The sequence below is a fragment of the Pongo pygmaeus genome, chromosome 20 (assembly GCF_028885625.2).
Source record: "Pongo pygmaeus isolate AG05252 chromosome 20, NHGRI_mPonPyg2-v2.0_pri, whole genome shotgun sequence".
NCBI lineage: Eukaryota > Metazoa > Chordata > Mammalia > Primates > Hominidae > Pongo > Pongo pygmaeus.
Window position 1 is genome coordinate 16,607,682 of NC_072393.2, and position 12,804 is coordinate 16,620,485.

Genomic DNA, 12,804 nt, shown 5'->3' on the forward strand with positions numbered 1-12,804 from the left:
TGGCTCCAAAAGGCAGTGGCTTAAAACAACAAAAATTTATTTTATTTTATTTTATTTTTTTTGAGATGGAGTCTTGCTCTGTTGCCCAGGCTGCAGTACAATGACGTGATCTCGGCTCACTGCAACCTCCACCTCCCGGGTTCAAGCAATTCTCCTGCCTCAGCCTCCCAAGTAGCTGGGATTACAGGTGCGCGCCACCACGCCCAGCTAATTTTTGTATTTTTAGTAGCAACAGGGTTTCACCATTTTGGTCAGGATGGTTTCGATCTCTTGACCTCGTGATCCACCCGCCTCGGCCTCCCAAAGTGCTAGGATTATAGGTGTGAGCCACCACACCCGGCCAAAAATTTATTTATTATCACAACTCTGTGGGTTGACTGTGCTAGGCTGGAGGATTCTGTTCCATGGAGTGTGGTTCAGTTCACTCGTTTAGTTGTTGGCTTTCCTGGGGCCAGAAAGTCCAGGGTGGCATCTCACCCCCAGAATCTCCCTCCACATACCCTATTTCTTTATTATTATTATTATTTTATTATTATTTATTTATTTATTTATTTAGAGACAGAGTCTCGCTGTGTCGCCCAGGCTGGAGTGCAGTGGTGTGATCTCAGCTCACTGCAACCTCCGCCTCCTGAGTTCAAGTGACTCTCCTGCCTCAGCCTCCTGAGTAGCTGGAATTGCAGGCACCCACCACCACGCCCAGCTAATTTTTCTATGTTAGTAAAGACAGGGTTTTACCATGTTGGCCAGGCTGCTCTCGAACTCCTGACCTCAAGTGAGTCGCCCGCCTCAGCCTCCCAAAGTGCTGGGATTACAGACATCAGCCACCGCGCTCGCCCTACATAGCCTATTTCAGCGGCCAAAACAAGCCACGTAGCCAAACCCGGAGTCTGGCAGGGAACTCCACATGAACACTAGGAGGTGTGGTTTACTGGGATCCAATACCCTTACAGTCACCGCTGTCCTCAAATTTACATTAGAATCACCTGGGGAGCATTAAAAACCGCCAAGGCCTGGTGCCAGGCACAGTGGTATGTATGCAAATGTAATCCCAGCTGCTCAGGAGGCTGAGGCCGGAGGATTGCCTGAGCCCAGGAGTTCAAAGCGAGCCCGGAGAACAGAGATTCTTATTGTGTGTGTGGAGTGTTGTGGCAGGCCAGGTCTCACTAATGCAGGCCTCCGGCTTTCGTAATGACTGTTTCAGTACTAAGTGGTTAAGTTAATTTTTTTTTTTTTTTTTTTTTTGGAGATGGCATTTTGCTCGTCGCCCAGGCTGGAGTGCATTGGTGCGATCTCGGCTCACTGCAACTCTGCCTCCTGGGTTCAAGCAATTCTCCTGCCTCTCAGCCTCCGGAGTAGCTGGGATTACAGGCGTGCACCACCATGCCCGGCTAATTTTTGTATTTCTAGTAGAGACAGGGTTTCAGTATGTTGGCCAGGCTGGTCTCAAACTCCTGACCTCAGGTGATCCACCTGCCTCGGCCTCCCAAAGTGCTGAGATTACAGGCGTGAACCACCATGCCCAGCCAAGAGAGGCTTTTGATACTAATTGCCCAGTGATTAAGCTCTGGAAGGAATCTGATGAGATGTCAGGACTATTATTATTATTATTATTATTATTTTTTGAGATGGGGTCTCATTCTGTTGCCCAGGCTGGAGTGCAGTGGTGTGATCACAGCTCACTGCAGCTTTGACCTCCCAGGCTCAAGTGATCCTCCCACCTCGACCTCCTGCGTGGCTGGGATCACAAGTGCACATCACCATACCCAGGTGATTTATTTATTTCTTTGTAGAGACAGGGTCTCCCTATGTTGCCCAGGTCTCAAACTACTGGCCTCAACCTCAAGTGATTCTCCTGCCTCAGCCTCCCAAAGTGTTGAGATTGTTGGCATAAGCCACCAGGCCCGGCCACAACTGTGACTTTCTACTGCTAAGGAAGAACATCAGGGTCTGTTCAGCAAGAGTTAACAGAAATAGACGCGATATGTAACAAACCCTATTGGACTTAGTCTCATATTTTGCCCAATTTATTGTAATGTTTTAGAGATCTTACTCTCTTGCCCAGGCTGGAGTACAGTGATGCCACCATAGCTCACTGCAGCCTTGACAACCTCCCAGGTTCAAGTGATTCTCCTGTTTCAGCCTCCCAAGTAGCTGGGACTACAAGTGTATGCCACCACGCTCAGCTAATTTTTGTATTTTTTGTAGAGATGGGGTTTCATCATGTTCCCCAGGCTAGTCTGAAACTCCTGGGCTCAAGCGATCCTCCTGTCTCTGTCTTCCAAAGTGCTGGGATTACAGGCATGAGCCATAGCACCAAGCAACTTTTTTTTTTTATTTGAGACTCAGTCTCAAAAAAATAAAATAAGAAAGAAAGATCATACCTATTATGATACACCAGGGTTTCTCAAATTTTGTTTCCTATAAGTATTATCTGGGGAGCTTGGAAAAAATCCCAATAACCAGGCTGGGTGCAGTGGCTCACACCTTTAATCCCAGCACTTTGGGAGGCCAAGGCGAGCAGATCACTTGAGCCGAGGTGTTTTGAGACCAGCCTGGGCAACATGGGGAAACCCCATCTGTATAAAAATTGCAAAATTAAGCCTGGCCAACATGGTGAAACCCCATCTTTACTAAAAATACAAAAAATGATCCGGGCCTGGTGGCACACATCTGTAGTCCCAGCTACTCAGGAGGCTGAGGTGGGAGGACCACTTGAACCCAGGAGGCAGAGGTTGCAATGAGCTGCTGAGATTGCGCCACTGCACTCCAGTCTGGGTGACAGAACGAGACCCTGTTTCAAAAAAAAAAAAAAAAGCAAAATTAGCTGGCCTTGATGGTGTGCATCTGTAGTCCCAGCTGAGCCAAGGAGGTGGAGGTTGCAGTGAGCCGAGATTGCGAGATTGTGCCAGTGCACTCTAGCCTGGTGACAGGATAAGACCCTGCCTCAAAAAAAAAAAAAAAGAAAAGAAGGCCAGGCACGGTGGCTCACACCTGTAATCCCAGCACTTTGGAAGGCTGAGAGGGGCGGATCACAAGGTCAAGAGATCAAAACCATCCTGGCCAACATGGTGAAACCCTGTCTCTACTAAAAATGCAAAATTTAGCTGGGCGTGGTGGCGGGCGCCTGTAGTCCCAGCTACTTGGGAGGCTGAGGCAGGAGAATCACTTGAACCTGGGAGGCAGAGGTTGCAGTGAGCCGAGATGGTGTCACTGCACGCCAGCCTGGTGACAGAGTGACACTGTCTCAAAAAAAAGAAAAAATAAAAAAAAAGAAAAATCCTAATAACCAAACCCTGGCCCAGACCAATTAAAACAGAATCTCTATACATGGGTTTCAGGCCTCAGTGGTTCTTATTGTGTGTGTTGTATTGGGGGGGCTTTTGAGACCGCCACTCCTAACCTGTTCCCAGACCAAACTGAGGGTTGGGCTTCTATATCTCACAGCCCAATAATGAGACACAGATGAACTAGGCAGGAAGAGAGTTTTTATTTCTGTAACTGGTTACAGGGAGAAGGCCTGGAAAATATCACCAGACCAACTCAAAATTACAAAGTCTTCCAGAGCTCATATACCTTCTAAGCTATATGTCTACGTGTAAGTGTGCTTTCATCTAAAGACATAAGTAAGTTATTTAGTCTTTTAACCTATAACTAAGATCTGAGTCCTGAAGACCTTCCGCTGGAGCCTCAGTAAATTTGCTTAATCTAAGTGGGTCCAGGTGCTGGGGTGATTACCCTTATCTTATCTCCTGCTAAATCATGGAGGTTTGGGGGAGTTCCTTCAAACCCCAATAAACTTGTTTGTGGAGGCCTGAGGAATTTCTTGAGACTGCCAATAAAGCTTGTTTAATCCTAAAAGGGTCCTGTTAAGAATTCCTTCATTATCTTGTCATGCTTCAAGGCCCAGGAAAGGCCTAGGCACAACTCTGGGTGGGCTTTTGTTACATCCCAGCCTTTGTATAAGGGCACTGGCTCTCTTATCTTTTAATATTTAACTTAACCCTTGTAATTCCAGCACTTTGGGAGGCCGAGGTGGGTGGATCACGTGAGGTCAGGAGTTTGAGACAAGCCTGGCCAACATGGTGAAACCACGTCTCTACTAAAAATACAAAAATTAGTCAGGTGTGGTGGCACATGCCTGTAATCCCAGCCACTTAAGAGGCTGAGACGCAGGAGAATCGCTTGAACCCGGGAGGCAGAGGTTGCAGTGAGCCGAGATCGTGCCATTGCACTCCAGCCTGGGTGACAGAGCGAGACTCCGTCTCAAAAAAAAAAAAAAAAAAGCAAACAACAACAAAACCCCTCTCTTGGCTGCTTGCTCTGTGCCTTGTGCAAGAATCCCTCCAGCCCAGGAGTCACTTAGCAGTCTTCAAACATTCTAGTTTGCTTCTCTAGAGTTTCAGTCACATTTCTTTCCTAAGCAAAAGACTATATAATAACCGAGTTGCAAAAATCATCTTTCCAAACGCCAAAACGGAGATAAGAGAGAAAGTAAAAGATGTGAGAGGCAGGCATCCTGGGTAAATCACTCTGGTATTGCAGGGTTGGGGATCCCCAGGGTACTATGATGGCTAGCTGGAACAGGATGCAGGCATTTCTCCAAAGCCCAAGAGTTCATAAAAGCAAATTAGATATGATTCAATGGATTAATCGAGGGCCACCAGTTGCATTACCGATTACTAACTTTGCAGAAATGAAACACAGTATGTTGGGTCAAGGTTCAGTGAGGCTGGTTTTCATAACATTCCAGGCAATAAACAGGCACACTCATTCATTGATAAATGTTGACAATGACAGGTGGTGACTGTTGATAAGGTTTGATTGCCATTCAGAAAGTTTGACCTCTTTCCAAGTAACCACGACCTTACCTCTCTCTTTTGAGCTTATCACAATTGGTGACTGTACACTTGTTTCATAGACTTCCCCACCAGACTGTGAGCTCCATAGGGCTGGGCCCCAGGTCGGTTTCACCACCAGGCTCTCTCGCCTAACTCGGCCCACGGGAGGCCGTTTCCAGCTGCTCTGGCTCCATAGCTCAGCCTGGCAGCGGCCACTGGGTGCCCTGATTTGGTCGGCCCCGCCCCACCGGGCCTTACTTCCGGGATGCTTCAGGCGGGAGCAAGAAACAAGGTCACATACGACGTAATGCGCCTGCGCACAGTCCGTCCTGCGCCTGCGCATTCTTGACAGCGCCTCCCGGACCGGACATAACGGTCCCAGCGCGGCTCCCCGAACCGGAAGTGGAGGTGAGCTGTCGCGGGCCGCGCCCGGCCTTGCTCAACGCCCGGCAGTCCCCACCGTCGCTGCCGCCGCCACCGCCCTCGGCCGCTGCCGAGGCCTCCTGCAGCCACCATGTCCGCCAGCGCCGTCTACGTGCTGGACCTGAAGGGCAAGGTACTGATGGCTCCCCACCCTCCCTGTTGCCAGGCAACCGGCGGGGGCCTCCGCCCGCGGGAACCCACCCTGTTGCTAGGTAACCGGCTTATGAGCCCCACCCTGGTGTGAGGCAGAGAGGCCGGTAGACCTCACCTGAGAGCCCCATCCTGTTTCTGGGTAACCGGGCGGGGGTCTTAAGTGGGTAATCCCCGTCCTGTTGCTAGGTAACGCGGTGGGCTGCAGCCACCGCGTTGCCAGGTAACTGACTGCACCGCCCTCTGCTCCCCGGCACCGGGGCCGGGGGCTCAGGCCTCGGTGGAGGACCCAGAAGGGGGGCCGCAGCCGGTCTCGGAGCCAGGCAGGGCCTCCAGGGGCTGCGCGACCCTTGGCCGGGGGTGGCGAGGCGTGGCGGGGACTGGGTGCTCTCGAGCCAGTCCCGCCTCCTCAGGGCGTTGCAGCTTCTGTTTATCGTGCACTTTCTCTCAGTAGGAATTTCTCCACGTTCATTGTGATAGTGAGTTACAAGAGTTAGGTGAGGTGAGTGGTGATCACGATTGCCATTTTATAGAGGGAGAAACTGAGGCACGGAGAGGTGAAGCAACCTGATCAAGGTCACAATGGTCTCAGAGAAGTAGCAAGTCTAAGAGTCCGATCCAGAATCATTTGTTTATTCAGCTGATATCTGGGGAGCACCTACTAATGCCAGGCAGGGTACTAAGCCTGGGGTCGATTTGTGTATAGCAAAAAACAGTCCCCCTTTTTTTTTTTTTCTTTTTGAGATGGTGTCATGCTCAGTCGTCCAGTCTGGAGTGTAGTGGTGCGATCTCCACTCACTGCAACCTCCGCCTCCTGGGTTCAAGCAATTCTCCTGCCTCAGCCTCCCAAATAGCTGGGATTACAGGCACCCGCCACTACACCCAGCTAAATTTTGTATTTTTAGTAGAGACGGAGTTTCGCCATGTTGACCAGGCTGATCTCAAACACTTGACCTCAAGTGATCCACCTGTCTCAGCCTCCCAAAGTACTGGGATTACAGGCGTTAATCATGTGCCAGGGTTCAACAATCTGTGTTCTTACGGTGTTCACAGGCTGGTAGGGGAGATGGATACCCATCTCCAAAAACACAAATACATGTCAATTGCAGTGGTGGTGCGGGGCGAGTGTGTTATACAGACAGCCTCAGCCCGAGGATGAGAGAGGATTTCCCTGAGGAGGGGTGACAAATGGACCAGAGACACCAGGGAGCTGGACATAAACTAGAACCCAGGCATCTTCCCCAGAGGATCTGAGAAAACTTTAAGAAGGGATTGTCCCCGCCTTTTAGAAATGGTCCTCTGCCTTCTCCCAAGTCCATCCCAGGTGCAAGGCAGGTGGCTGCCTGGCCTGTTGCATGTGGAAGCAACAAGAACCGGTCCAACAATGTGAAGCCCAACATTGATCAGTGAGAGAAACAAACGTGGGTGTCAGGTCCTAGGTGAGGCGGGCAGGGGTGAGCCCTAAAGCAGCTGAGAGTGAAGAGGTGAAGTGGCTGCCCCTTCCCACCCCACCCCACCCCCAGCACTTTCCTGAAGTCCCTTGAGTGGGTGCCTGCTCTAGAAGCCACCCAAAGTCAACAACTGGTGAGACCCAGTGCTGGGCTTCCTTCCCCCGCCTTCTTAGAAGGAGGGAAGACACCCGTCTTAGAGCACGCCAGGGGCTTGGTGGTGTGGTGTACCCTGAGTCCTGGTAGAATGAGTCTTGCTTCCGCCCTGGCCACTGCCTCCCCAGAGGTGACAGTGGGCTGCCTGTCTTGGCTTGCTTATTCCTTCAGCAAACATTTCATGAGCACCTAGCATGCACCCTGCCCTGTGCCAGGCATAGGCGCCGTGGCTGTGGTGTTAGGGGTGAGCTCAAAACCCATCCCTGCTGCTCAGCTGTGTGACCTGGGACAGGCACCTTCTCCTTTCTGAACCTCGCTTTCCTCACTGGTCAAAAGAGGCTTTTATGGAGTTACTGTGCATATTTGCTGAGCAGATGCGTGAGACAGGCTCAGCACCACCCATGGTCCATGTTAGCTTTCCCAGGCCTCTCGGTCTAGCAGGGCAGTCACCTAGAAGCAGAGACATTACTACACAGTTGGATCCAGGCAGCCACAGGGGCAGGAACAAGGTCCCAAGTCCTGCAGTTGCTCAACCTCATCTTTAGCCAGTGGAAGGGGGAGGTGGTTATGAAAGGCTCCCTGGAAGAGGGTGATGCTGGAAGTGGGTTTGGAAGGTGACCAGGCACGATCATATGGAAAAGAGGTGTTGCAAGGGGCAGCCTGCTGGGGCTGCTGAGCCAGAAGTTCTGGCCAATGCTGAGATGGGAGAGAGGGACCAAGAGGACCACTTCAATTCCAACCAGGGGCCACCATGAGGAGACCGTAGCCCAGAGAGGCATGATCAGACCTGCCTTTCAGAAAGCTCCCCAAGGGAGCCGTGGGCTTCTCTCCCTTCCTCTGATGCCCTTTCTTATTCCACAACCCACGGACCTCCTGTTTCCAAAGTCGGCCTTGTGAGCCGACTGCATTTAATCAAAAATAAAGCACACTGTGAAATTCATGGCCACGTGTCTGGTCACCGAGGACACCAGCGTGGCCACACTGGGCTGGGAGGAAGCTGTCCTAGTAGGAAGCTTCTCTGCTTTATCTAACTGGCTTCTCAGTAGCTTCTGACACCACTAACCACCTCCTCTTCAGCTCTCCCTTCCGCTTCCAGGAGGCTGCGCTCTGGGGGGTTTCCTCTTGTTTCTCGCACTGCCTACTTTCCTCCTTTTCTGCCCTCCCCAGGGCTGTGGAGTGGCTCAGGCCTACGCGTGCCTCCCCATGCTGTCACTCTTCCCAGGTGGACTTTGACTCATGTCCATGGGCCGGTGACTCTCGACTTTGTTCACAGTACTTCTCTGGAGATCACTGGCCTCTGGGACACTAGAGAGGTCCCGCCACCACCACAAATTCAGCATTCCTCTAAATGCACTCCCCGTACCTGCTCGCTCTCCATCTCAGTGATGCCATCACCCATTCAGCCATCTGCATGGGAGACCTGGACATTATCCTTGCCTCCTTTTTCTCCTCACCCCTGTAGTCACTACGCAAATGTTTACTGAGCACCTACTATGGGCCAGGCCCCGTTCTGGGTGCTGGAAAACAGCTGTGAATGAGACAGGAGTAGTCACTGTTCTCAGGGGATGTCAGACAATAAACGAGGATAGAAATAAATGTATAATGCAGCAGGTGATAGGGATAAAGCAGGGTTCAGGGTACAGAGGGAGGGGACATGATCTCAGCCAGAGCAAGCAGGGGGGACTTTTTTTTTTTTTTTTTGAGACGGAGTTACGTTCTGTCACCCAAGCTGGAGTGCAATGGCACAATCTCGGCTCACTGCAACCTCTGCCTCCCAGGTTCAAGTGATTCTCCTGCCTCAGCCTCCCAAGTAGCTGGGACTACAGGCATGCACCACCAAGCCTGGCTAATTCTGTATTTTTAGTAGAGACGGGGTTTCACCATATTGGTCAGGCTGGTCTCAAACTCCTGACTTCAGATGATCCGCCCGCCTCAGCCTCCCAAAGTGCTGGGATTACAGGCGTGAGCCACCACGCCCAGCTGGGAGGACTTCCTAGAGGAGGTGTTATTTGAGCTGAGGCTTGAGAAATGAGAAGAGCCAGGTCAGGGCAAAGGCCCGAGGTGGGAACAGATGTGGATCACTCAGAGACCAGCTAAGGGGCCAGGCTGGAGCAGAGTGAACCAGGGCAGCACAGGCAAAGAGGCGTCAGAGGGGCTGTGAGGAGCCAGACCACGCCGGTCCTTGGGAGCTACGGAGACAGGCTTGGGCTTTGTTCTCAGTGCCGGGGAGGCTGGGGTAAGTGGCAGTTCAGCAGTGGGGCAGAGACCCCGTCTGGCTTCTGTGTGAGAAAAGCCCTGTCACCCTTTGTGAGGAAGGACCTGGGGGGTTAAGAGTAACAGCAGGGGGAGGGGCTGTTCCCTCAACACGTCATCACCTGCCTCCCTCCAATCAGTTCCACAGGCCACGAAGCAGACACTAGGAAAGGAAGGTGCCACCCCGCACCACCCCCAGTCTCGCCTTGAGAGAATAAAGGCAGCGTGTGATGAAATGCCAAGTTCTGAGGCAGGTGGTTCCCAGGAAGGTCAGCGCTGCGATGGCCTTCTCAGCGCGTTGCTGAGTCCTGCAGCTGGCTGTCCTGCAGGCCCCAAGAGCTGCAGCTGTTCCAGGCAGCATCTCCAACCTCAGCCATGCCCAGGCTAGCAAAACTTCCGACCTCCTTTTTATTCTTTAATGAGGTATAATTTACATTAATAACCTGCACTTATCTAAAGTGTACAATTTGATGAGTTCAGTCATGTGGGAAGCCATAACCACACATTCCATCACCCCCAAAAGCTTCCTCACGCCCCTTTGCTGTCCAGCCCTGTCCCTAGGCAGCCACCGATGTGTTTTTCATCACCATTTTCTAGGATTTTATGCACGTGCAGTCATGCAGGATGAGCTCTCGTTTGTCTGGTTTCTCTCAGCCAGCACAGTGATTCTGTGTATCGGGAGTCCGATCCCTTTCATTGCTGAGGCGTGCTTCTCATGGTGTGCACGGACACAGTTTGTTTCTAGTTCACCTGCTGAAGGACATTGGCATTGTTTCTAGTCTGGGTCTGTTTCAGTTAAAGCTGCTGTTAAGATTCTCATGCTAGTGTTTGTGCAGACATGTGGTTTCATTTCTCTTGGGTAAATACCAGAGAGAGGAATGACTGGATTGTGTGGTAACTCTGGGTTTCACTTTTTGAGAAACTGCCAGACTACACCAAAGTAGTTGTCCCATTTTCCATTCCTATCAGCAGTGGACAGGGGTTCTGGATGCTGTATATCCTGACCCAGAGGCTATGAAAGAGACCAGGAAGAGGGCTTCTCCCTTCAGGCCACCTGTAGACTTCAGTAAATATGAACCTTCAGCGGGAGTGGGTGCCCTGACACAGGCGGGAGAACAGGGTGCATTGACCCGGCAAAGGCTCTGAGAAGGTCTGCGTTGAGAGCTTGTGAGGCATTTCTTAACCTGATTTCTCTGGGTGATTCAGTCCTGGACCTTTGCTGCAGAGTTCCCCTCTACCTTCACCCTGCAAAGAACTGCAGTGGCCCCTGTGGACGTTCACACTGGGAGATGCTCTTCTCCAGGAATTCCCTGGGGGATGGAGATCAGAACAGCCTCAAGTCCTGCTCTTTTGCGGATAGCGGCCATGACCGGAGTCCCCAAAGGGAATCAGCCTGGTGCATCTCACCCCCTGCCCCAAGCCCCCAGATTGTAGAACTGAAAATGCAAGCATCTTTCCTCTTCCTTCCCCACCCCAGGTGCTCATCTGCCGGAACTACCGTGGCGATGTGGACATGTCGGAGGTGGAGCACTTCATGCCCATCCTGATGGAGAAGGAGGAGGAGGGGATGCTGTCGCCCATCCTGGCCCATGGTGGGGTCCGTTTCATGTGGATCAAACACAACAACCTGTATCGTATCCCTTTGCAGGGGGCGCTCCCAAGGGACTCCTGTGTGAGTGTTGGTGTGTGTGCACATCCACATGCCTGCAACCAGGGCTGGTTTGTGCACAGCGTGAGCATTGAACACAGCCATGCCCTCCTGGAGCTCCCTGCTGCCTGCACAGACAGGCAGAGAATGCACAATGACACATGTGATGGGTGTGGGGAGAGGAGCGGGTGTGAGTTGAACCTCTTCGGCCCAGGGGCCCGGGAAGGGAAGTGACACCCTGGAGGAAGCCTGTAGGGAGGCCTGGCTTCTGCCAGCTGGAGGGGTGGCAGGCACTAGGCGTGGGCGAAGCCTTTGCAGGGGAGAGGCTCATTCCAGCAGCTGCAGTCGGGGTGGCTGGAGAGGGGGCGTGTGGCAGCAGCGAGGCTAGAGTGGTCAGCAGGGTCTGGGGTCTCAAAGAACATCATCTGAAATGTGACAGGAAGTCTCTGGAGGCTTTTAGATGTGCATCTTCTGGAGGTTTCTGGCTGCTGAGTGGGGCAAGACTGTGGGGACAGGAGAGGACATGGGTAGGTGGGTAGTAGGCTGGGGCCATCGTGCAGGTGGGAGGGGAAGTGGCCTGGACCACGGAGGGGTGGTGGGGTACAGCCCCGCCCAGATCTCAGAGCCCCCCACCCTTCCTGTCCTTGGGCCCATAGGGAGACTTGGCCAAGCCAGTTTCTATCAGGGAGGTCTAACTGGCCACCCCACGGCATTGGGCAGACCTGCAGGCCCATCTCAGTACCCACACTACTGCGGAAGGGCCTGATTTGCCACTCACAGGCCGTTTGAGCCCCAGCTCCAGCAGCCATGGGGCTGGAGGCGAATCCCTCACCTTCCCACAGTTCAGTGGGAACAACGACCCCTCACTGCAGGACCATTCAGGTCAGTTGAACTGACTTGTGCATATTGCTCCCAGCAGACATGGGCTCTGTGCCCTTTCCTGTGTTCTTGGAGACACTTGAGGCCTTGCCAGTACAGTGTGGCCAACGGGCCAGAATATCCCCTGGGAGCCCTTTGGAAATGCAGAATCCCAGGCTCCACCCAGCCCTGCCCCATCAGAATCTGCATTGTAGGAAGATTTGTTCCTGGTGGCTCGTGTGCATATTCCCATGTGGGCCGTGCTGGCCCAGGGCTCCCTGTGGTATGCCTCTGTGTAGATTTCACCTGGCTCTGGAAGGCCCTGAGAATAGCTCTGAAGATGATCTTAGGTGGCTTTTTTTTTTTTTGAGATGGAGTCTTGCTCTGTCGCCCAGGCTGGAGTGCAGCGGCGCGATCTGGGCTCACTGCAAGCTCTGCCTCCTGGGTTTGCACTATTCTCCTGCCTTAGCCTCCCGAGTAGCTGGGACTACAGGCGCCAGCCACCACCCCCAGCTATTTTTTTTGTATTTTTTTAGTAGAGACGGGGTTTCACCATGTTAGCCAGGATGGTCTCGATCTCCTGACCTCGTGATCCGCCCGCCTCAGCCTCCCAAAATGCTGGGATTACAGGCGTGAGCCACCGCGCCCGGCCTAGGTAGCTTTTAATCCAGGGAATTGACAGTCCTCTGAAGCTGCCCAGGTATTGGGAGGAGGGTGAGGTGGCTGTGGTCTGAGCTCAGCAGGAGCCATCAGATCAGTTTCTGGTTGGGCCCCCACATTTAACACCTGGGCATCTAGGGAAGAGACAGGAAGGGCTCACCCCTCTGGCTTAGTGGACATCGTTTCACCCCCAGCTGGGACGGTGCTCAGCAAGGCCGTGGCTGAGAGGCACCCATGAAGGTGAGAGGCCCCCACTGCCCCTGCTTATAAAGCATCTGGGGAGGGCACATTGCCAGGCAGCAGGAGGGAGGCCAGCACTCATTTGACTGGGCCAGCGTCCCTTTCCTGGGCCCCTGTGCTGTGCTGGGGT

General features: G+C 52.7%; 1 protein-coding gene across 1 annotated transcript in view; it reads left to right on the forward strand.

Moving 5' to 3' along the window:
- The first annotated feature begins 4,716 nt into the window (after positions 1-4,716).
- AP1M1 (adaptor related protein complex 1 subunit mu 1) overlaps positions 4,717-12,804 on the forward strand; it is a 37,916-nt gene continuing 29,828 nt past the window's right edge. Inside the window, exons 1-2 of the mRNA XM_054465867.2 lie at positions 4,717-5,394; positions 10,746-10,902. Of these exons, the coding sequence (XP_054321842.1) occupies positions 5,353-5,394; positions 10,746-10,902 (199 nt within the window). The 5' untranslated portion in view covers positions 4,717-5,352. The remainder of the gene's footprint in view (positions 5,395-10,745; positions 10,903-12,804) is intronic.